Genomic DNA, 25,554 nt, shown 5'->3' with positions numbered 1-25,554 from the left:
ACCACCACCCTACGTGTTCAGAAGTTTATTACCATTCATATTAACAGTGATTACAGCACTTTAATATTAAAACCCCAAATCCCTGACTTCCACTTGCTATCAGAAAGCAGATCAACACAACAGTTTCCTTTGGCATGCAAGGTCTTTGGAGCAGCCAATATAGCATTTCTAAAGAGAATCCTGTATTCTCTTTACAAATGCTGTTTCCATATATACATTGTTCCTGATCTGCATGAAAAAAGACAGTACAGCGCAGACCAAAGACCTGCTGCCAGGTACTACCACCACATGCGAGTGGTACAATCGATTTACATCACAGAGGGTTTACCTAGCATAACTCATGTCAGAAAAATACATTTCTAAATATCAGCTGATCCACAGTAACCTACTGCATGCAACATTTTAGTTTGTAGCAGACATAAAATAAAAATGTTTTGGAGATTTAAGCTAATGTATTTTAGCTCACGTTTGTTGTACGTGGAGCAGGTCCAAGGTCTTTTTCAGCACCTCAGCTGACACAGTAACTCATTAAGCTGCAACAGCTCACGTATGACTTGAATCCTAAGTTATAGGATTACAAAGAGGAGATCTCAATAGAAGGGAACAGTCTGAGACAAAACTCCTCTTTTAAAAAAAAAAAAATCAGCTTGCCTGCACAGTTTGCATTCCTGTCAGTTGGTTATAGATTATACAAATGTACATATACTACATGAAATTCATGCAGGGTTTTTTTTTGTTTTGATTTAAAATATCTTCATGTTTTGTAAATTCTTACATGGGGATTTCTTTTTCTGTTCTTTGGGGGGGGGGGGGGGGTGTTTTGGGGGGAGGAGTGAAAAGATGTCAAATTTTCAAGCAGTTACTCTACAAGTATGATCACTTTGCCTTCTCTCATGATCATTAATAAATTCAACATTAACCTAGTTTTTAAAATACTTATTTCACTTCAATTTTAGTGTTAATGCAAACCTATGACTGTTTATTTTATAGCAATTAGCACTGGAATTCATTCATGAAACTGATCTACTGAAGTTTCCTATCTGACTAACTTATTTCTGTGTTCAAGGTCTGAGTTTGAAGGGCGGGGGGGGGGGGGGGGGGGGGGGGGGAGCTGACTTTTGCCCAAAGTATTTATCAGACACCCATGAGTTTTCTGTGATAGGCTGAAGGATGCATTTCATAAATGTATTAAGAATAATGCCACTTCTCCAAATTTAGTTACCTGACTTTAATTTACATATGCTGATTTTGTAATACTCCTCTGACTTAGGCCACAGAACACTTTAGTTCTCACTGGCTCATCCTCATAAAGGTACTCCTTACTGTATATCACATAGTCTTAGAAAAATGCAAACATTCTTAACTAAGCCATGGCTACTAAATAAACAAAAAAGTTTGCTTCTGACAACCTTCTTTATGAACAAAGAAACTGCTCAGCAACACAGTCTGGCTTAGTGCATTCATGATGTTTATGCAACTAAAACTAACATGCAGAATTATTAAACTGTTTTACTAAGAAATGTATTTTTGGTTTACAACATTATTATATAATAAAGTGTGCTTCTGGTACATAAGATCCAGAGATCTGTTTGTAATTCTACAAAGCAATTTTAAGTTGTACATTGAAATTTGTGACAAATGTATTAGCGTATATATAGTAAATGCACACACTGTATCTATCTATCTATCCATCCCCACATATCTTCTTTTCTAAAAAAAACTTTTTATCAATCTGTTTACTTCGGAAGTTTCTATTTAAATAAGTCATTTAAATAAGTGGTTGTTACTTGGTAATTGCCTAGGTCATTAAAATAGTTACTGTGTTATTGACTTGTTACTTATACCAGGAGGAGGCAGAGAGTAGGAACTTCAAACTTAAGTAGGCTGGGAAACTCAGCATGAGGAACAGATCCAAAGTAGCAATTGAACCCAGGGACAGGCAATAAACAACCACAGTGATGCAACCGCTCGCAAAGGGAGAGGAAAATGAAGGGGCAGGCCTGATGGGTTCAATGGACAGGTGCCAAGTATGGAAATCCAGCAGCAAGACTCCAATTTCAACACACCAACAAAATAAAAAGAGAAAAAAAAAAGAAAAAATGAAGTTGAGACTACATCAGTTTTGTTTATTACAAGCAGACCTAAGCAAGATCCTATATTCTATGGTCTATTCTGTGATGTTAATCGTCATGATGGTCTTGGGTTCCTACATGAAGATTTAAAGGAATTTCATTGGCTGTATATGCCAATTTTGGTTACAACTGGATGGGGAAAGAATACACAGCATCCCAGCAGCTGCTTAGCCAACCCCAACAGCTCTATTGATGAAAGAGCTAGCAAACATTAGCCACCACTATCTTACAGGAACTTCCTCATCTCAGCTGCATTTACACTGTCCTAGGATGATAACACCTTAAACTGGCGATTCTCACACTGACAGGGATGGGAAGGAGAGAGGTAGTCATGGAACAGAGGAACAAGTGAATCTGTAAGATGAAAGGACCACCTCAAGGTACAAGACTCCTGACATTTTGAAGCAGGGACCCTGCCTACCAAGCTGGAGACACTCCCCGGAACCTGGATGGAGATGACACAAATAATCCCTGAAATAGAAGGAAATGTCATGAAGACACATAGCAATATCCAAGTTAGGCAAGGTGACAGAAGAAACTAGTGTCAAATTCTACTCCCAGAAACAATAAAATGCACAGCTACAGAATGAGAACTGACTAGGACTTGTGCCAAGAAGGATCTAGAAGCTCCAGCTCATTCATGTTCAACCTGCAATTCACATCATCACAGCGTTGAAGAAAATATGAAGCGTTACACTGAGGTATATTGTCAGAGTACTACATGGACATTTATGGAGATTCACCCATTCTTAAGAACTCAGCTGAAGTCTTGGTTATTGTTTTGAATGCCACAGTTCATGAAAAAGGCAGAACAACTAGAGAAGGTCCAGAAGAGAGGAAAAAAAATTGACAATAATGCATCCAATGGAGAAAGTGCATCCAAAGACTTGGAAAGAATTTGAGCTGTTTAGTTTAGATCTGAGAAAACTCACAGGGTTTATTGCGAGTTTATTATTATGATACCCTGTCTTCGAGCATGCAACACTTCATCTAAAACAAAAAGAACAAAGTGTACTATAATCCTCACAGGGGATAGCACAAAGAATAAAAGACTTAACCTGAAGCAAGAGGGATTTAGGCAAGACATTAGGAGTCTAAAAGTAAGGACAGTGAAGCACCAAAACAAGTTACTCTAGAGACTCCGAGAAGTTTATAGAACAGAAGGGATTTTAAGAAAAATGTTATATAAACATCACTCTAGGGAGGTTTTAGGTGCAGTTAAGTCTACCTCATTGAAAAGGGTTGATTGAATGACTTTTGAAACCTATGCAAAGGCTCAGACTCTAGGAACAGGAAGATATAAAAGCCAGGTCCCCAGAAGCAATGAAGTCTACAACCCTCAAGTTGGTGTGCATGGTATTTTATAGTTACATTGTACTATGTCCTTATAAAAGGGCTTGAAATCTTTTGTCTTGGCTGTGGAATGTGCAATTGCAAAGACTAATAATTCTGGTTTTGTGAAAAATAATTGTGAGTTTTCAAAAGAAGGGAAGGAGACAATTTGTCTTGACATCTATTGCATGTGAAGACAATTCATCTTCTAAAAATATATGTCTTCATTCTGCTGCTTCCTTTAACCCCGGGTTCTGCAAGTTTCTCAAATAACGAGAAAGAAAAGGATAAATGCTTACCAATGCAATAGTTCTTTAGTGCAGCCATAGATGAAAACACACTGAATTACTGCAAATGGGAAAACAAAGGTTTCTAGAGAAATCAATAAAGTGAAAATATTGGAAAGTACTACTAAACAACTTCTTTTATTTTGCTTTAAGTGCAGTGCCTAGGATTTATGCTACTAAGCAGAATACTAAAGTGATCTTAGATTAAAAGGAGTTCACTTGTACATTGCAACCCTAATACTTAAGCACTTTCTGCTCACTAACAGATTGCAGGAAGGAAAGGAAAAAAACCTCTGCAAAGGGATCAGATAAAGCATGCATCACTCTTGACATGAAAAAGCTACACTTGCAGGTGCTTGCACATACCATTTTGAACAGGCAAAAAGGCAAGCATCATGAATAACACTGATTGTGCAAGTCAGCCTTTGCTTTTAAAGATGGAATAAATTTTATGCAAACTCATTAATATTTTTGCAGCTGCTGAAATGTTGCATTTGCTAATAAGAGAAATGAGGTTTCCTTATACCTCTTAACATACAGAATGCACGTCTCAAACAGCTGAATGACCACCGTCACTTCTGGAAGAGCCAGTGCACAATCCAGGCTAACCACTGACTGTTAAGGTATGACTTCCTGTTACATACATTTTTATTTTACCCCTTAACTAAGTAACCATTTCAAAGAAATGTAGTCAGTCAAACTCAAAGAATATATTTGATATACCTTTATGCAAGGCATACATTCAAAAGCCTTTGTAAGTGGCTGGAGGTTTTCTGCGGCATAAAAGACAGTTCTGATATTTATCTGTAACTCCCTCTCATTCCCAGTTTGGATGACTTAACTTGGTGGGACTGCGAAGCTTGGTGACTCATAACATCGTAAGTTCCAAATGCACAGAGGTAGTTAAGCAGTAAGGAACAGTAAGGGTGAGTTATAATTATCTTCATGTAATTATACCTACGTGGGATAGTAAAAGGGAGTCAAATTTGAAAGGCAAGATGCTGTCAGCAACTCAGCGTAGTTACTGAGAAGTGCTAAAAGCATTCTTTGCAAAAGAGAATGTTGACAGTTGGAGCTATCATTGCTGAGTATGTTTTCCATCTATGCCCACCCTTCCATTCTCTTCTCTCAGGTCATCCGATGTCTTTCACCATACTCCCTTACAGGACAGTACTTACCAGTGCAGGGCCCTGAACCTTGTGCATTTTAAGTGCACTGCATTTATAAAATTCATAGTCAAAATAATTACAGACAAGCAGGTCCCAACAAAAAGAACTGTAGGGTTCTGCAAGAAGCTTTCACTAGATCTCTGCAGACAAGGGGGCACTCTGTGATCAGAGATTGGATTAGACTTTTGTTCTGCTGTGGACGTTTAGCTCTTGCCCCACGAGTCCTCCAACATGAAGAAAAGCTGGCCAAGATGCCTTTATCTCTTAACATGTTTTCAGTCTAGAACAACAAAAGCTGGCAAAGGGCTCTCATCTTTGTTGCCAGTGAGGACCTAACTAGATGCTAAAGATGCAAAAAACCACCAAAAGTTTGCATGCTTTTTCCACAGCAGTTGGTGCTTCTTGATTACTGACTTGTAGTGCTATATAACTGTAGGGAATCTGGGTCTGCCTTCAGCCCTCCAGAAAAGAGGAGAGAATCCTGAAATTCACCTTGGGATGTGCAACTCGAGACTTACTCTCTTCAGATTGACCATCAGTCATGGGTAATGTAGACTCTGCAGGCTTGACTCTTCCCTCTCATATCCCTTGTCACCTCATATCTTCAATAAGGTTGCGTAGCACAGTAAGTGACAGCAAAACTAAACACTTCCATTAATTAGATTTATTAGCAATCCCATTAAACACGGACTGCAAGAGAATCCAGCTTACTATTCCACTGCCATAGTAGATCTTTAGTACCGGAGACTATGACAACAGTGGTAAGTTTGTTGAAAAAAGTCTCCATTTCCTTAATGTCAATTTTCTGACATTGAAAATTAAATACATGTGGGGTTTTGTGTGAGTTTTCTTTCCAAAGAAGGGAAAAGAAGGACAGGGGGAAAAAAAAACAACCAACACCCCCCCACAACTTAGGGGGGGGATAATACAACTACTATAATGCACTCAGGGCATTTTATACAGGGTTGCTAGTAATACAAGGATAAAAATGCAGTTTTCGGATCCGAAATGTTGAGAATAAACTCATCTCTAATTTAAAAAAAAAAATTAAAAAAAAAAAAAAAAACAACAGAAAAAAACCCAAAACATGTTTATGTCAAGGTCAGAGACAAAGAGACAATTGTACAACTGACAAGGAAATCTAACTAAACTTCTTTACAATGGTACCACCATAGCCACCCCAGTATTAGTGAAACGAAGGGGAAAAAAAAATCCTACTGTGGGTGAAGCTAAATAATTCTACTCATTTAATAAAAGCTACATAGATGAGCTACATATATGGTCAAAGGTTGTAATTAAAATATTCTACATCTAGGTTTAGAATGTTGCAATGTAAATACAGTATCAAGAAACTCAGATTTTACATAAAATCTCAGTCCCACTACACAACTTCCTTTAACTTTTTCTTTCATGTTATTTCCTATATTTATTTGCAGAACACATATAACACATTTTTCCCCCCATAAAAATAACTATGCACTTAAGCAAAGGAATAGAACCTGCAAGGCTCAGAGAAATACAGGTTTTGGGACCTCCTGCATCAACAAAATAAAATTGTTTAATATTAAATATATTTAATATTAATTTCACATCTAGAATACCTAGTCTTTTACTACAAAATGCATACCTAACCTCTTGCTTCTCCCTTTGGGAAAGTCATCCCTGCCAGGGAGAAGCTGCTCTTAAGCTTATTAAGCTTTAGCATATTAAGACAGACATTCACAGACTCTTCTCCAATTTTATTTTATTTTGATGGAAGAGTACCCAGCTTTTGCCTTTAATTATTTACTGCATGACCCCAAAATAAATCCTGTAATAAGGAAAAAAAAAAAAAAAAGGAAAAAAAAGAGATTGAAAACCCAGTTATTCACCCTCTGATCAATGCCATACATACATGTAAAGGTAATGCTTAAGAATAGTTCTAATAAAAAGAAATACATTGAAATAAGGAAAGAAAGAATATGTAATCTAAAAATTGTTAAGTAAGAAACATCAGCAGATCAACAGTCATCTCACAGGCAAGTTTTTAGTTTCCTTGCCTTTAAACTAAACTTACAAAAAGAAAAAATACCTACTGGTGTCTGCCTGGCTGCCCACGCTGATGTATCTGTCATTTCCAGGAAGGGCTGTTTGATAGTAAGTTGCTTCCTCTAGCTGGGGAACCTTGGCATTCTTTGCAGTGAGGAAAGCCACAGCCAACTCCAGATTACCATTGCTGTCCTTTAAGCATCAACAAAACAAGAAGTTTGTCAACAAAACAAGGTGAGTCCCCTCACCCTTTCTTAATTTTTCTTAACAGCAAAGGACAACATTATAAGCAACTTATAAGATCAATGACACATTGACCTTTCAGGTGAAATATTGATTAGAAAACAGTTTCCAAACTTGACATTCTGCATACTTCACTATTTTTAACCAACATAAAGATAAAACATCTTATAAAAATTTACTTTGGTAGAATTCCACTTATTTCAGAAAAAAATTAAAGGTCTTGTAGCATAGTCAACCCCTCAACAAGCATAATCAGCACACTCTCACAGACTTCAACAGCAGTCAGCTGAATTCTTCTGAAAATCTACCATTTCATTTTTAAAGCCAGAAATACTGGCTTTTGAGGGGCAGTTGTGTACATGATTTATGCTGAATCTGAAGCAACAACTATATATAATTTAAATTCACTAAATCCTCATTTACCATGTATAAATGGCTAAAAATGTCTGCTTGAGGGAGACAAGGCATTTATTTTATATATATATTTTCGGGAAAACAGAACAGAGAGACTTGCCATTCTTTACTTGCATCAAAGAGCTCTTCTGTGCTGTGAAAGAATTTACAATGGTTGAAAAAACAGTGAAACAATAGCAAATTAGCAATGGGTGGCAAGTTCAAGGAGGGTTCTTCATTCTACATACCGACCAGGACCTGTCCATGATAGAAAACTTAACTACATCTTGTCAAGAAAACAACACTTAACTCATCAGGTATTGACCAGCTGTAGTAGCACCAAGGTATCTCAAAGCACTTTAGCCAAAGGTTAAAGGCAAGTCACACCATTCCTGTCTTTTCATTTTGAACACCGGTTTAATTTTTATGTCAGTACCAAAACAGATCAAGATTCCTTCCAAAGTGAACAAATCATCATTATTAGCTTTTCTTCCCTGAAATAAATCTAAAAAGTATTCAAGCTGGGAATGGAAGGGAAGATGAGAGTAAGAAAGGGTGGGGTTTATGGCTTTCGCAGGCAGTTAAGATGTATACATTCAGCTACGAGTCAGACACATCCATCTTACCTTCAGTGCCTGTTGTAGTACCTGGATGTCATTGATACCAGTGATCTCCCTCAGCTGATTTAAAAATGTTTGCTGGTGCTAAAAACAAAAACAGATCATCAAAATAAGAGACGAGCCAAATAACAGCAAAACCAATTACTTACAAGAGTATGCTTCCCTACAAACATTAAAAGTATCTCCATATAAGCTTTATGCACCACAAAGGGGTAGAGCCTCTGTTATTCAAATTTGTCTTGGTTTCTGCAACTTGGGCACTTTTAATTCCCAAATGTAATGTTTTTGGTTGTTTGGTTTGGAGTTTTCGGTGGGGTTTTTTTTTTTAAAAAAAAAATTGATGATGGATGAGCTTATGCAACATGGGTTTAAGGAGCCTATATAAAGCCACAATTGACCCTCCTAAACAAATACAACTCCATAGCTTGGTCTTCAAAGCAGCAGGGGAAATAGTTGACTGAACCCCCATCAAAACCAATTTCTTCAACTCCCAATTATTCTCAATTCCACCATTTCCTTAACATACACAATTCCCAGCTATTCCAACCTCAAAACTAATAAATTAATTCTTACTAATCATTTAGGTGTTTTAAGAGAAGTACTATAAAAATATCCACACAAAACAGAGTTTCTCAAGGCTAAGGCAAAACCTTAGGAATCCGTCTTAACTGCCTTCCTAGACCAGTTGAATCCAACTCTCTCAAATCACATCAGTCAGCATCTATGACTGAGTTTCAAGTAACACTTCCAGTTAGAAAAGAATATGAGGTTCCGGGTCTCTTAAATATTCAATTTATATCAATTTTGAGGTTTGTTTTTTTTTTTTTTTAATCCAAATCTGGTCCCACTCCTGTAGAGCCACAGATGACTCTCTCTGCTCATGCTCAGATATCACATCACAGAAGCAAAAAGCAGGCACTAGGCTGGAACAATCCTTGAACTCCAGTTAACCATTAAAACCATCTTAACCATTAAAACCATGAAAACACACAGGACTGACCATTGTTCCATACTAACAAATTCCATTCTTCCTTTGGCAGATGGGAAAAGGAGAAAAGCTTGGTGGTATTTGCAAGTGGTTTTCTCTTTTTTATTGTTTGCCCACCACATCCTGAAGTCAAAACAATAATTTCATCTATAAAAGACAAGATTTTGTAAAGTACAGGGTTTTGTTTGCTAGACAAAAAGCATATTTCCTATCAGTGACAAATAAACATTCTCATGCTACTCTCCAAATTCAATTAAAAAAACCCAACTATAATTGTCTTGCGGCTACTTCTAAAATACTTTTCTTTAAAATGAATTACTTGGAATCAAATATTCAAATACCCTTATTCTCTCCTTATCACAGCTTTGTACAGAAGAGGAAATTAAGAGCTGCATGAATGCTGAATTCCCCAGTGTGAAATTAACCTGGCAGGCACTGCTTCATGCCCTAATAAGTTGAAATAGAAGGCGTATAGTTCAGGATGTTTATGAATTATATACACAATCTTCCCTTCATTTATGATCCTAAGGGACACTGCTAACAATCCAATTTGCCTTTTTCTTTTCTTTTTAAAAAGCCTGCTATTGGCACAAGAAAAGTGAAGTGATGCAGGGAAACAAACTCCCACTCTATCCCCATCCCTCACCCCCTCATTTGTTTACTCTGTGCATTTCATAGCACTGTACAAAGGCAGGACTTGTTTCCCCTATAAAGTTGCTTTCCTGCCCCTGGGTCTGGCAAGAAGCAAAGAAAAGAGAGAGAGTATTTGGGAAAAGTAATTACAACAGCATTAAAACTGGCAGGAGCAAGTCAAGGGCAGTGCATGGCAGCAAAATGGATTTCTTCTTGTATTTGCTACCAATGTGACGGTTAATAAAACGGAAAATAGTCTCACTATAAATTATTATAACAAGTTCTAACAGATTTCTGCATCTTCCACAATATATACAACACTTGGAAAGCCTGACTGGAGGATATTAATTGTTCACAGAGATTGGGAAAAGACAGAAGAGACATAGTTTACCAACAAACAATCTCTTAGCAGTTCAAAATATTGGCTGTTAATTTATGAGCACAGCTGCGACTTATAAACCCAGACATCTGTAGTTTATATCCAGATTTCAGTATTCCAGTGTAAAGCTGTGGTTCAAGGCCCCCTTCCCAAGGACATACACATTTAACAGATCAGAACCAGATCCAGTGGTGCTCCTTTCTCATCAAGAGATTATTTAAGTACCTAAATATACCTTTTTAAGGCCAAGAGTTTCAGGCACTCAGCTTCAAAATTTCTAACTGGTAACCAAGTGAACAACACAGAGAATCCTTAAGAATCCTAGTTACAAGTGACAGAAATTAAGAGGAAAATTAACAGTTATCCTGACTACGTCAAATGGAGCTAAACTGCTTTGGGGCCACAAACACCTGATTTAGACATTACTGGCTTTTCAGGTAAATGTGGACAAGCTGCCATTAATCTCTAATTGAGTTATTTCAAATCACACAGAAGTTAAAGAATGGCGATACACTTCCCTTCCTAGAAGGGGGATGAAAAAGATAAACACAAAGCAACCAAAAAAAAAAGTATAATTTAAGTTGTTTCCACCTGATCAACGCGTTCTCTTAATACCTGCTAATAGACTAATAGGTCTTCAGAAACAATTTGGAAACTGCATACAGCAGCTAAAAACTCCTTAACGCAGCATTAGACTGGTGACCCTCTCTTCCAAGCATTCACCACTCTCCCCTCATCCTCTCAAATCTGACATAACCACACCACCTTTACTATGTACAGACCTTTCTTGCAACCGCATATTTAACTTTGCCATTATTCTCCTTTATTATTAAATTGACAATATATGTTATCACCCATGAAACTGTATTAATACAGGTAATTCTATTTCTTTTCATTACAAATGACAGTGCAGGCAGTTACTACCAAACCCTTTCCTCATTCATTAATCAGAGGGCAAGATCAAATTTTCATTTTTCTTTTCACTTAAGAAGTTTAAGAAACACAATTTTATTCATATTCAGAGAGCTGAGATTACTTCATTCTTGATGTAACTAATGTAGTGCATCTGCACTAGACTGCCAAAGTCAAAACGGGTGAAGCTTATTTGTTTTGAATTATATCCCTTTAGTACATGCTATTGTGGCATACAGGATGACTTTAAAAAAAAGGTTTTTCTTTTACTATTACCCGTGACTGAAGTTTGGAGATCAATTTCTAATGCAAACACTAAACATTTAAGTCTCTTCTGTATTGTAACTGATATTTAATAGAATACTTGGGACAGACTTCTACACACAGAGTGAGCCACGCTCCTTACTCCTATTAATGCTCTGCCCGATTACATCTACCCTAGAAGCTTTACTCTTCCTGGAGCTTGGGCTATCTTGAGTTGAAGTGACTGTAGCATACAGACCCTCAAAAGTCCATGAACGCTAATGTAGCTATTCTAAACAATTATGATCATAATTCATTCAAAGGCTTACCAAAAATACCCAAAAAAGCTCACACTACGCTAAAGCAAAGCTAAAAAATTAAGAAGGTGGCCTACAAGTATTTACAGATGTCTGAAGCATCTACACTAATATATGTTAATTAAATCACGTCAGCGAGGGAGATTCAGAACACAATTAGCAGTCCTAACATACACAAGTTGTTTCCTTTTTTCAACACAGCTCTTCCTTGATTCCCTATTTTTTCCAACCTTGCATTAGTAGAGGTTCAAGTTCTGAATTATAACTTATTGCACTTTAATTCAATTTAATAAGCAACCTCTCTCTTTAAATGCAGATCCAAAGAGATTATTCCAACAGAACCAGGTGCAACTACTGGTGCAAAGAAACACACTTCAGTTCTTTCAGAGTTTATTTGCCTGTACCAACTTCTGTTTGCCATCCTTTCCTCAAATTTACATGACAGATCCCATAGTTTATCTATAGCACAGATCCTCCAGTTTAGTGAGTCCATACTCCACATATATCTGCAGTGTACATGCACCACCAAATGTGTTGCATTATACATGCACACATATATATAACACATATACACACATAATCCATGTAGCTTGAATTGCATTTGACTCAACACTAAAAAGGCTCCAGGACTTGGTCTACAACACCAGACTCTGCTGGTGCAAGTGCTGCAGGGCAACCCAAACCCCTGCCCAGGCGAAGGAGATGGTCCACTGATGCTACAGCCGCCCTAAGATCCAGCTGCTCACACCCCTCAGTCCCACCACATCACACAGCAATCGGTTCCCTGGGGCTTTCATGCACAAGCTATTCCCAGCCTTCCCCCTTCCTCTGGCTCCCTGAGGTATGCGGCATGTACCTCCAGGCTTTCAGCTTTTGGAAGATTTTAACTAACAGGAAATTCTCCCATTCTCCTGGATGGAAGCCAAATTTGTATATTAGGAATGCATGCCCTTATTTCCAATTCTTTCCTTTTTCAGCCATCCCTCCCTTCCTCTCAGGAAATGCCCAATTAAGATTATCTGGTTTATAGCCTCACACAATAGCATATTCAGTAGCTGTGCCAGTGCTAGTGAAGCAGAAAAGGATCTACACTATTATCTGCTTAGGGAGATACTGTGCCCAAATTAGTTCCATGACAGTACTGTAAACTCTGATAACTTATCAAAATTAGAACAAAAAGCTCAGTTACACAAATGGTTTTTTGGACAAGGTAAATGTCATAAAATGACTAATTCTGAATTATACTGCAGATAAATTTGGGGAAAAAATAGCCACTGTTTGATCTGTTTATTTTCTCATCTCTTGTAGCTTCTGAAGAAGTACATGTAAGCTTTGGCTTTATTCATGGCAACATCCAAATATTTGTATTTGCAACACAAGCACTTTCAAACTTAGAAGATAAAACAACCCTCTTCAGTTTCCAAGCACAGAAAAAGTCATATGTTTAGTAATAAACGAGATGGTCCAACCATTACCAGGAGAAAACAGGGCCTACTGCCTCACTATGCAGTTCATTTAAATAGTACGTAATGAAAATGAACTATGGGAATCCCTTCCTTCAAGGGATGAATACTTGTACTAGAGACAAAAAGAAAGAGGGGGGAAAATGCAAATGCCAAGAACAAGCATCTTGACTCAGTCCCTCCACACAAAACCCCCTTACTTTACTTTCCCGTGCAACACCGATTTATAAGAGCTATTTATCAGAGGAAAACCTGAATGACATTGCACAAAATATTTTATATTAAAGACAATTCTAATGTAACCTGAGCTGCAGAGGACCTCCTAATGGTACATTTGCAGACAAGTAGCTAATAAGCTAGTTTCCTCGTATGATGTTGCTGTAATGAGAAGAACACTGAGAGATTAGAGGAATGTAATCCTCTATGAAAAGGCTTTAAGTTTCTGCTACAAACAAACAAACAAAAAATAGTTAACATACAAAGGCCAAGCATACTAAGGACCCTCAATTATGACTGTGAATGTCATTTTCTGCCGCATTAATCATATCTCCCAGGAACAGTTAAAAGGCCCACATACACTGCTGAGCATTATGGCTTCCAGCGACACAGATACACTGACCATCTTCTAAATAAGCTGTTGGTCAAGTTCCAAATAGGCAAATAAAAACTAACTCCTTCCACGAAGATACTAAGTTGAAACACAGGGAAAACACACAGTGAACTCCAGAAGGCTTTGTTGCATGTCTGTGCTCTTACCACCTCTGTCCTCAAGATTTTTCTGTGTGCATGTGTGTGTGCAGAATAAACATACATATATAAATATGTAAATTAAAAAGTGGGTATATGTGTACGTATATTTTTAAAAGCAGTACTTTGCTAGTGCAAAGACCAAGGTAAATCTCTGCACTGGCTTTAAGGTGTTCATTCTTACAGTACCTCCTAAAGCAGAGAGGAATTGGGTTCCCTTGCTCTTATCTGCTAACTGGGTTTCCTTTTGTTCCATCATGAAAAGGAGAAACCTCTTTACATGACATTGTATCCTCTAAGAAAGTAGGTAAGATATATTTTTATACACACACAAATGCAAAATGCATCTCAGCTTTGGCCTGGACAAAATCACCTGCGGAGAGCAAAGGATGTGCACAGAGACTGCAGGTTTTCAGTCCAGGACTGCTCGGCACAGACTGCCAAAACCTGCCAATTACAGCAGCAGCTTGTGCAAAGTGGATAATTACCCACCTGCAACTGGACTGAGAGCAAACTTACTTCAGGGAAGCAGAAGGACACACTCTGTGGCAGTAACTTTCAGCCAACCACAGCCTGGACCAAATAAAACCTTAATGGGGAAGAGGCTTGAGTGCATTACTTACATCCATACAGTCCTCCCTGAAAAATTAAAGGAAGGATCCTACTTAATCATAGTGTTATATAACCCATATCCATCATAAGACGACACTCAGAATACTCTCACCACATTTCTATGGTTTCCATGAACAATAACAAAGCTGTACTACTTCAATTGAAAATGCTTTAACAAGTGACTTATCAATGAATTTCAAGATTTGATACTAAGGTTTCTACACAACACAAGAGCATGCATTCATGTAAACCCTCACTATTCTGAGCCTCACATATGTGGCCCAAAAAAAGTATCATTTACTCTCAACATGTAACACTGAAATTTATTTTAATTCAAGCTAATATTTAAACTTTTTGAAATGAGATTTTAAAGAGAGGCTTGAGGAATTTGGTTTGTATTTACTGACACTAAATAGAAGGCAAACCCACTTCAGATAGTTATACACATTTACAAAAAAAACAGAAGTTAAATGTGAGCCAAATCATCACCTACATGAGGAATACACTTGCAATGAGCAGGAAACCCTGTCAGTTCACAGGGGGAAAGTCTGTGACTCTCCAAACTATTCCACCCACAGGCAGAAGTGGTTTCACACCCTTTCTTCCACATTCACACGCACAGCACAGGGAAGGGATGAGACCCTAAAGCCAAATTTCTTACACAGCTCGGGGAGAGCAGTGAAAAGCAAGGGGGAAGCATCACCTTATGACTATATAGGTCTTCCTAGGCAAATTTGGGGGTGCTAAAGGATTGGAGTAATAATGCAGCTGGAAGAGGCACCACTGAGTACATACAAACGATAACATGAAGAGCACTCAGAAAGCAACAGAAACACACTTCCTTGAACATGTTTAGTGGATTTTGTCTCATTTTCCCTCAGGCCACAGAAGTACTGAAATTCAGACCCGGGCTCCAACTCGATACCCCTGCAGGTCTATTGCCTGGATTACAACTAGTCATGCTCAGTTTACATTAAGAGATTCAGTTCCCCAGTGAAAAAGAAACAAAACAATAAAGAAGAAAACAGTGACTGAATGCAATACGAGTAGTCATTATAAAGACAAAGCAGAGTAAACACTAGGAGGGAAGCAAAGCCATTTAAATTAACGTACAAGAACACAATAATAAATGGTGTGATCTACCACAACAGAAGCATGAACTGGTTCAAAAATCTTGTCATTTCCAAAGCAACATGGTTTAAAAACCAATCCTCCAAACCAAAAGAGGAACAAAAAACAGAAACGTAACTGAAGTTCTGCCTTAAAATTAGTCTATGAACTGATTTATGAACATTGTTGCTTGAATGAAGAAGCACGTGAAGAATTGCTTAGTTGCACATTTCTAGCTCTTACTGATAACTATTCCCAAACAAGCTCTAATGGCAGGCTTATAATCAAGAAAGGATGGCAGCCTTAATACTTACTGAAAACATAAAAGGTGTCAGAAATGTAAAATTATTGAGAGTTGTGAGGTCTGTGTGTTTTAAACCACCATCATGATTTCTCACACCCTGCTCAGCACAATAGAGAGAGCTTCCCAGTAAAACAATGTCAAGCTAGGTCTTTATCTCTTGTCACTCTGCTGTTATCATAGTAATGACAACAGCTCTAAAAATGGGTTAACTAATGTAAGACCAATGAGATCTTTAGTCTCATTTAACTAGATGCAAGTTAAACTTCAGGTTGTATTCACTGGAACGACCACAGGAAAGTTTCCTTCACAAAAATCACTTCTGATTCTTACACACTCTGATAACTGTGACAGTAATCAGCAAAAATATCTCTACTCTGATCTAAATCTGATGGGTGATTAGAGTTATTGGTGGCAGCAGGGTGTCTTCCAAAGCACTAGCACATGTTATCCATAAATTACATATAAAATTCAAATGGATTCCTCCTAGAGCCCATCCGAGGACAACAGCTGGGCAGTGCCATGTCCTGGTGGCACACTCCAGCCTCGGTTCACGTCCCACTCCCACCTCAGCATGTTCAGACCCCAGCATCAGAAGAGCTGCCAACAGTGTGCACAAGCCACAGCAAATTAAAACCCGTGAGCTCAATGATAGGTGACATTATACAGACAGAAAGGAGGAGGAGACCGGAAAATGACAGATATACAGCTAATCTTGTGTGTATATAAAAAATAAACACACACATACACACACATATTTTCCAATCACTCCTGGCTACTTTCTGTTCTACAAAGTTTTCTTCTTAATTTTTTCTTCTGTTCATAGACATTTACCATCATGCCTAAATATTAAATTTTACAGATACTACCTGGGTAGTATCATCAAGCCACAGGCTTTCTCCTCACAGGAAAGACAATTGCCCAGGGTATCATAATTTTACTGTAGCAGCTATTAAAAATGTCCTTTTCAATGTCTTTTAAACAATTAATGACATCTTGTCTTTCTGAGGTCTAAAACAATGCTGCAAAGATCCACATTTTTAACTTCGCACTTTGAGATATTTTCCTTTGCATCCCAATCACGGTTTAACCCATCACGCCAAACACAAGCTGTTCTGGCTCACGTTTGGGGCTCTTCACAGTCCCTTCATCACCCATTTATTATCTGTCACAGAAAGGCTAAGATCTACCTCTCAGCTCGAGAGGGCAGTCCCACTAGCCCATTCAAGTGTTTAGGTTTATGGTTTTTTCCCAAATAGCCATCATGATAATCTCACCCTGCTCTGCACAATATGGAACAGCTCCCAAGAAAAGAATGTCCAGCTAGCCCCTTTGTTCTCCTCGTTCTGCTGTTATGATAACAAGGACAACCACTCTAGGAACAAACAAAAGGACTCGAAGCTGCAAGTGTCCTCAGATCGGTGGGATCCCAGTCTCTGCAATACTTGCAAACAATAAAGTTTAAAGGGGCTGTCAGACCACAAGCTGCTTCTGACGAGTCAGCTGTCCTTCACGGGTTTTAGCTCCTGCCCACATCTGCCAGCCTGGGCTGGTGTTGCCAGATGCCACCCGCTCTGACCACGAGCCACTCCTCCCTTTGAGCCAGCACTGCCACTTGCCCAAACCTCCTGCAAGCCAGCCCGGGCTCTCAATAAACCATCAAAAAGCTGCTCTTTGATTTTAATTTATTTCCAGCTAACTTGGTGAAAGCCAGGGTGGGACAAGGGAGAGGACAAGACCAAGGCTGCACCTTTCCACTGGATTAAACTGTTGTGGAGCAGCAGCCTTATGAGAACGAATTGTTCCTCTGCCTTTATTTTAATCCTGTTTTTATCCAGTGAGAGAAACCGAGGGGGGGAAAAAGCCTCCTGCAGTCCTTGTCCTACTTAGGCACTATTGCAGAAAACTTACTCCAAGAAGAGGTGAATACGGAATTTATACAGCAACAGTGCACTTGCAGGGATCCGATGCTGCTGGTGTGCCTCGGTGGTCACAGCTGCACACCACGCAAGTGAATGCACGCACCCAGGCCCGCTCCTGCATGGGCTGAAACCGCGTACGCTGCTCTCCACTCCCTGGTTTAGGTGATCTGTAGAAAGACCTCATTTACTGCAACTGTTAATGGCACAAGTATCAAAGATCCCACCTCACCTCAAACAACTCCGCTATGGGCCATCGGTAAGCAATACCAGGGAAGATTTCACAAACAGTTTTTCCACACAACATTCAGAATGGTACAGCATGGAAATCCTAAATAAAAGTTAAACTGCACTTTTTAAGACAGGTCTCTACTACAAAGAGTCCACGGTATTCAATAGCAGGGACACATTTGGGCAAAGAGCTCAGCTGTCTGGTTTGAATAGAAAGAAAAAAAGCTTAACAGAAAGCCTTTCAATATAGGCTTTTCCATTTAGTCCGATTAAAAAAATTACTAACCTGATTTCCTAAAGAAGCAGGCCTTGTGATCACAGAGCGTGCACGTACCCAAGCACACCTGCCCTCCTGTGTCTCGGGAGCAACAGCCCCGGCAGCCCACAGCCACCTCCAGCAGCTCGGCCCGAGCCCGAGGCTCCCCGGCACCCTCGGCAGCACCCCCTGCCTCCGGGGAGCCCAGGGGCTGCACCCGGCAGCTCGGCCAGCCAGCACGCAGCTCCCGGTCGCGCTGCCTGCTGCTGCCCACTTCCCGGGCCAAAAGAAATTAGGTGAGACGACGCAGGGGGCTGGGGAAGAGGAACGGAGGGGAGCACCTCCGCCCCACTGCAGTGAGGTCTTCCAGAGGTGAACTCATCCTGCAGCCTCAATGGATCCCCCCCCCCAACTTTTAATCCGAGGTGCATTACAGGAGGAAACTCCATCAGAAAAGTCAGGCACCATTATTTGCAGCATTCAGTAAAATTATTTAATAGCTTATCCTGCCCCCTACTAATCATTTAAAAAGAAATGCTGTGAAGAGACACACGGTGTTAGCTTGACGAGGAAAATAAACAAACAAAGTCTGCAGAAGAACGAGACTACAGGTAACATTAAGTCACCTAAAAGCCAGGGCAGTATTTAACAAGTTGCCTGCAAGGTGATGGGTTTCTGACAGCAGTTCCAGCTTCTCCAGCGAGACAGCCTTTCCTGGGTCAAGTGCCAGGAAGCGGCGGGCACGCGCTGCGCCCCTGCAGAAAGGCCACTGCAACACCACGCGCCGGCGGCCTGTGAAGGTCAGCGAGCAGCTTTCATTTTCATTAGGCAATAACCTCAACGGATGCAGATGACATTAGAATTAAAATGAGCCTAAAACACAACGGAAGCACTACAGTATTTAAAGATGTGTTGCGATTTGTACCGAGGATCAGCTTATAACTTTACTACCTCACAATTAAAGAAACAGTAGATTCAGCAGTGCACTCCACAGAGGGCAACTGAAATTTCCTAGGCCGTTTTCTTTCAAGGAGAAAGAAAAAAGGCAATCTTGAGAATCTTTCAGTTTGTTTTTTTTAATGGACTTTGAATTACCTGATTTTGAAACGCACATTTGCCTCAGCTCCCACAGAGAGCTGAACGTGTTATATTCTAATATGTGAGGACATGGTCTCGAAAAACTTAATGACAACTTTGGTTTATAACTGCTATTTGTTATAATTTAGCCCTATCAGTCTCCCCTGTCTCGATAGTGTTATGGCAATATCATCAATAGTGACTTTCTGCCATCCTTCATCACCACATACCTAGCTGAAACTTCAGAGGCTGACTTGAGTAAAAGGAGTATGAAAGACTCCTCTAAAGAGTTCACTTTTTTGAATAATAATTCTTGGAAACAAAATACTAAAATTCTGTGCTGCCTTCCTAGCAGCAGCATTGTGCCAACATATTCCCCACCAAACAACAGTTATAATAAACTCCAATAGCAACATTTTCAGCCCTTTTCTCCTCAGTAAGGTCACGAAGCAACAGAGTCTTGGGCATCTTTGCTGGGGATAGCAGGCAGCTGCAAACTCCTTCCCTGGTCTCTAACAACGCGGCAGAGCCCGCACACTGCACACACACCCCCACTCAGCACTAGCAAGTAGGTGGCACATTTACCAGTCGTCTTTAAATCAGCCCCAGAAAAAGCTTCAAGGCAACATGCCAAGTTAGCAAGAGCTGGAACTGGTGATGATGGGGAAATCTGTCCATCTTTACCAACAATAAATCCAGAGATTACCCAGTAGACCAGCAGACTATACCCAAAAAAACAGCCCAGTCAGGCGAGGGGACAGTTACGGTCCAGCCAGGGTTGTCACAAGTGATGTTCTGTGGCTTTCAGCACCCAAGTCCCATAAAATACACGCAAGACTAGAGGGAACTTTTTAAAGTTGCCAGTAAGATGTTGGTTATTTTATAATCTCCAAACAAGTAAAGGAATATAGAGAAAAAGGAGAAGACTTAATTCTAGTACCCCATTCAAAAAAAGAAGTTATAAACTTGGGTGCCTGAATCAAAAAAGCTTGCTGATTACTGCCACCAAATAATTAAAAGGTTCTAATGTAAGAAAAGAAAATGGTACCGGGAAAGTCTCTAAATGAAAAGAGCACAGTCCTCAAACAGGTGAGAAATTACATGAGACATGAGCAGAATTTGAAGAAAAGAAGCTGACAAACGGGAAAGTAAGTAATACCAAGAAGGAAAATGCAACTCTGCGACAAGCTGTCCAAAAGCTACTTAGCTTTCTCTAAAAAAAAAAAAAAAAAATTACATGCTTTCATATATATTTTCCCATGATTTTGTACCAAGACAAAGCAAAAGTTAAAATCTGCAAAATATAGAAATGCTTTCTCAGTCATAACATAAGATTTCTGGGATACGATGAAATACACAGCATTCAGTTCTCTAACCAGGCCATTTGTAATTATGCACTTTGGAAAGTGTTAAAAAAAATAAAGTACATTTCCAACAGCTGTGGTCCCAGGAGAAATTTCTTTTTCAAAGCAGCTAACTTTCAGAGGAATAAAATGGAACTGAACACAAAAGGAAAGTGGAGTAGGAGTCTGTTCCTGCTATCTCCTCCTCTTCTGAAAAGAACGAAGAATGCCACGTGCCTGTGCATACCCAGCCTTTTCCAGCTGCTTACTTTAAAGCACTCTCAAAGCATACACCTGAATGTAAATGAATACTATTTTCAACTTCCACTTAGCACTTTTTTTTTCCAGCTTAATCCCAGTAAAAACACAGCTAAATTCAACTTCTCAAAGTGTTTTGGGTTTTTTTTTTTAATTGAAACTTTATTGAAATTCAGAAAGAGTCATTTTTGGTTTGAGAATAAGAATAGAAATTTTCAGCACAGGTATCTGACTTTTCTTGAAGTCATACAGCTGTGGGAAGAACACCTATCACAGAAACCATGCGCGAACTCAAGCCTACCATTTACTATTCACCAAAAGTAACAGATGGCATTAAACATAGCTACGCAATTCACAATCCAACACTTTCACGTCTCAGTACCAGACCCTAATGTCAAGTGAACATCCTGGTTTAATTAAAGGGAGCCCTCTGGATTATGGGGTACAAAACGAGTGAAATGATGACACATCAATTGGTAGGAAGGAGCCACAGAAGCATATAATGCCATTTTATCACGGGCGTTAATTTCCACGAATTCTGTCTAGACCAAGGTAAGATACAAGGGTCAATTAAACTGAAATAGCTATGGATCATGCCTTGAAAACACTAATGCCTCTCTGAAAAGCTTTTATTAAATACATTATTCTGTCTATATGTGCTTACTGTAAACCTTAAAAATATGCTTTCACCTGATGACTAAAAAAGCTTTAGTCAAGGATATTATAAACACAATCTGCATTCGCTTGACACCTAAACTTTGATAAGCTTGACTGCTGCCAATTAGTTGACAAGAAAAACATTTTAAAAGAAATGTTGTGCAGGGTATAATTTTTTTCAGCAAGAATCCACCAGTTAAAATAATTCAGAAACCTACTATAAACAAAAGCATCAAGTCAAAGCTGTGCATCTCAGAATAAAAACTATTAGAATTTGCACACCGATATTTCTGCTGCCTTAAAAAGTGTTTTACATACACAAATCTGTCAGGCGATGTTTCCAAAGTTAACCTAGTTGCACTCCAGCCTCCGAGCTGTTCCACATCACATGTTCTTTGGATTCCACCTCTCCAACATCCTTACTTCAGAGAGCTGCATTAAAACTGTGGACACTCAGTGTTGCCACCTCTCACAATCGTGCTGTTTCTGTTAAAGTCCCATCATCAGGTAATATCAGGTTTCAGGAAAACTCTCATGCTGATGGCTTTCAACGTGCTCCTGAATTTCATCCATTATGGCAAAGAAAAGCAAAAGTTTGTAGCTACTGACATGTTTAAAAGAATGAAAACTACGAAACCTAACTGGGGGAAAAAAAAAAAAAAAAAATCAGTGCCTTCTTAAACTGCAAGAGTCTAGTCTAAATAGATTAAATATTTTCATTGTGATTTTCAAATGCTTGGAATTAATGTTACTAAATACATGGAAAACCAGTCCATAATTAAGTAGACAAGAACTCACAAAGCCTGCTGCAATGACTAAAGTTATCACAGTGTCCTGCTCATGTCATTTTGTGTCAATCTGTCCTTTACACCATCTTAGGACCAAATTCTTCCTTCATAGCACTTCATGGGAATCTCAATATTGACTCAAAGTGAGGCTTTAACAGGAATGAGATGTTAAGCAAAAAACCACAGATTCTGCACCACATTCACCAGAAAAACTACTACATAGTTCAGTATGTTAAAGCCACCCCTCTATCAGAAGACAGAGCCCTGCAGCTATCAGCAGAAGGCAGCACAACACCTCTGCCACTGCAGATCACAGACCAGTGTACTCGACCCAAATACCCAGGCAGGGAGGTGTAACCTGCTGCAGCAAAGAGACACACTTACATTCCCTTTATTCACTTCTGAAAACTGGGATGGTAACATAGAGCAGAAAGGTGGTATGGATAGGATTACTCAAAAAGAAGTTTCATGAAAATTCTCCATTAATGTCCGAAGAGCCCCTAGTTAGTGTATTGCAAGTTTTGAAGTGCTAAAGAAATCTAGTGAAAGAGATCTAAAACACAATGAGTGCGGAAATTGTAATGCTGTAAGAAAGCAACATTTTAGATGGTGATTGTACTCAACCGTGGCACATGCTACGGCTACTCTCCATTCTACCTGCAAGTCTGACTGAGGTGTGTTGGCACAATACAGCTTATGAGAACATTTATATTCAGCACAGCATTAATGTAAGGTAACATTAAGAAATCTGGCGTGCTGTTCAGATCGCGCTGTTGCCAAATTAAGAGTTACAAGCGTTCACAGAAATATATCAAGAGATGCCATTGGCCAACCTGATGCAGAAAACAGGAAGAAGTACTTCCTTTTACTTGACACAAAGCCTGAGTTTGTACCTTTATGCAAGGCATGCCCCCGCTAGCCTGTTCAGCAGTACAGTATCTCACCTCCTCATTTTTACTTCAGCCTCACAGCTTTAGATTACTTTGTCACCATATTTTCTCTTTTTTTAAATAATAAAAAAGATGAAGGATTTATCAGAAAAGTTTCACCTTTACATAGTTTTACATGCAACTAGCTGTTGTGATTACAGTACTAGCTTTTCCCTATTCCCTTTTTCCTATACTTGACCACCCATTAACCAGAACTTTGCACGTATCACAGTCCCGGAGTGAATGGAAGGCGTTATCACCCCACCTATTGCACACTTAGCTCTCTGGCAGAAGTCACATGAGGGTTATACTAGTTTCACTGAACTTGGTTAAACGAACATTCACTCCAGTCAAGTATTTTCTACTCTTGGCAGATACTGACTTCTTTAACAGCACTCCAACTGATGAAGTGTAATCATCAGCTACCAGAAGCAGTCTTTATTTCCTAACGGGAAAAAAAGACTGAAGTCTACCCTGAATGCATAAAATCATTTTGAAATACGTTGTCGCAACAGCCTCTCCTACATTATTCACCATTACCCTGGCTTGCTCTTTGCATCGTGATGCTACGCTGCTACCCCAGGCATGAGTTAACAGCTCCCTGGTGAGAAGCTGAATCCTCTCAAACTACAGGTGTCTATCTGCTGACTAAAGACCATCACATTGGTAACTTAGTCACTGGGTTTTGATGAGGAAGTTTAACACTTCCATCTAAAAAAAAAAAAAAAAGAAAAGAAACAACCCAACCAAAACAAAACCAAACACAAAAAACCCCAACACACACATGCAAACCTTTGCTGTGACTCAATGCAACCTTCCCCGCCCTTACACAAGCACACTGGTTATCACAAGAGAACTAGAAAGTGAAAGCGCTCAGGATACTTTCGTTTCCCAGAAAAGCTGCTCCCCCACATGTGGCTTTCCTCTCAGCGAAAGTAGAAAAGACTTTCCTGTCTCGGTCCAGGTCCTGGCAACACACACACACACCCCACTCAGAATTCTAAGAGGTCTGTTCCATAATAAGTACAAGTCAATAACAAAGGAAAAAAAAAAAAACCAAACCCAAACAAACAAAACCAAAAAGTCAGGCTTTTAAAGGAATGTATTCCTACAGGAAAACATGTAAGTGAAGATGCTGCTTTTAAGCTTTTTCTTTACTTTTTGTGCTAAGGAATATCAGGAAGGTCACAGTTGCCTCTCAGCTTTTGCCAGATGACCAGCTGGGAATTGCAAATCAGCATCTTCACTACAGAAAGCAAAGAGCAATAACACATAAAGGAACCCTGGAAGCACCCCTGGGCACCTGGATAATCCCCCTATCACTGGCACTGCCAGCAACAGCTGTAAGGGGGTGACTGATGCAGCACTCCAAACCATTCCTGGCACAGGTGACATGTGAGGGTTAAACACCTCCCAGCTAGTTCTGCAAAGATTTCAGCCCAGCCTGAAAAGGCAGCCTCCAAGTCAGATGGGGCATCAGGGCGATTTAACAACTCAGCCACTGCACCGGTCCCCAGCGTCCAAGGAGTCCCTCAACCCAACCATTCACATCACTGAAGTTATGGAGCCAGCTTCTCACAGACTGAACAATCGGACTGTTGACACTTGGGTGGGTTCTTCAGCCAGGAATAAAAGAAGATTTAGCAAAAACCAGAATGGAAATTGTAACTTTCATTCATCTTTAGAGAAGTCCATGAACACCAACTGAATGCACAGGATTAAAGAGATGCTACTTCCTGCCTTAACATACCTTTTCAGGCATAAGAGTGCAAGAAAAGCACTGTTCAATTATCCACCCACTTATCTTTAAAAAGCACTTTTAAAAATGTGAAATATTTTTCTATTTTGAGACATGGGTAATGTGCTTTTTGACCTTTTCATAGAAGCTGATGGGTTTTGTCATCTTTTGTAGCTCCTGCTCCTAGTAGTTGTAGATACAGGGTTATCCTAAAAATATATTTTTTAGGAAGTACTAAAGATATTTTAAAATAATATTATACAAGGTTAACAGGAAAATGTATAAACCTTATATTTTCATACTCTGAAGCAGAATTTTTCTTTCAAGGTGTAGACCAAAAGATACTTAAAGACATTATTTCAGACAGATGCTTATAGTTGTAAACTCCTGCGACCACAATCAAAATCATTACTGAACTTTTGTGAAAGGTTTTCTAGAATGCAACAGGT

The 25,554-nt window shown here is 39.3% G+C and overlaps 1 protein-coding gene across 4 annotated transcripts in view; it reads right to left on the bottom strand.

Moving 5' to 3' along the window:
- USP25 (ubiquitin specific peptidase 25) overlaps nucleotides 1-25,554 on the bottom strand; it is a 100,176-nt gene that overhangs the window by 69,659 nt on the left and 4,963 nt on the right. For 3 of the 4 annotated variants that reach the window (XM_075516726.1, XM_075516718.1, XM_075516727.1), the window contains 2 exons: nucleotides 8,211-8,288; nucleotides 6,996-7,140 (listed from right to left, as the gene is read on the bottom strand). In XM_075516726.1, the coding sequence (XP_075372841.1) occupies nucleotides 6,996-7,140; nucleotides 8,211-8,288 (223 nt within the window). Of the gene's footprint in view, nucleotides 1-6,995; nucleotides 7,141-8,210; nucleotides 8,289-25,554 lie in introns of those variants that run through there. The other variant, XM_075516731.1, reaches the window with a different exon arrangement.

This window comes from Mycteria americana, chromosome 1, assembly GCF_035582795.1.
Source record: "Mycteria americana isolate JAX WOST 10 ecotype Jacksonville Zoo and Gardens chromosome 1, USCA_MyAme_1.0, whole genome shotgun sequence".
Classification (NCBI taxonomy): domain Eukaryota; kingdom Metazoa; phylum Chordata; class Aves; order Ciconiiformes; family Ciconiidae; genus Mycteria; species Mycteria americana.
Note: the sequence above shows the minus strand (reverse complement) of the source record. Positions and strands in the feature narration are given on the sequence as shown.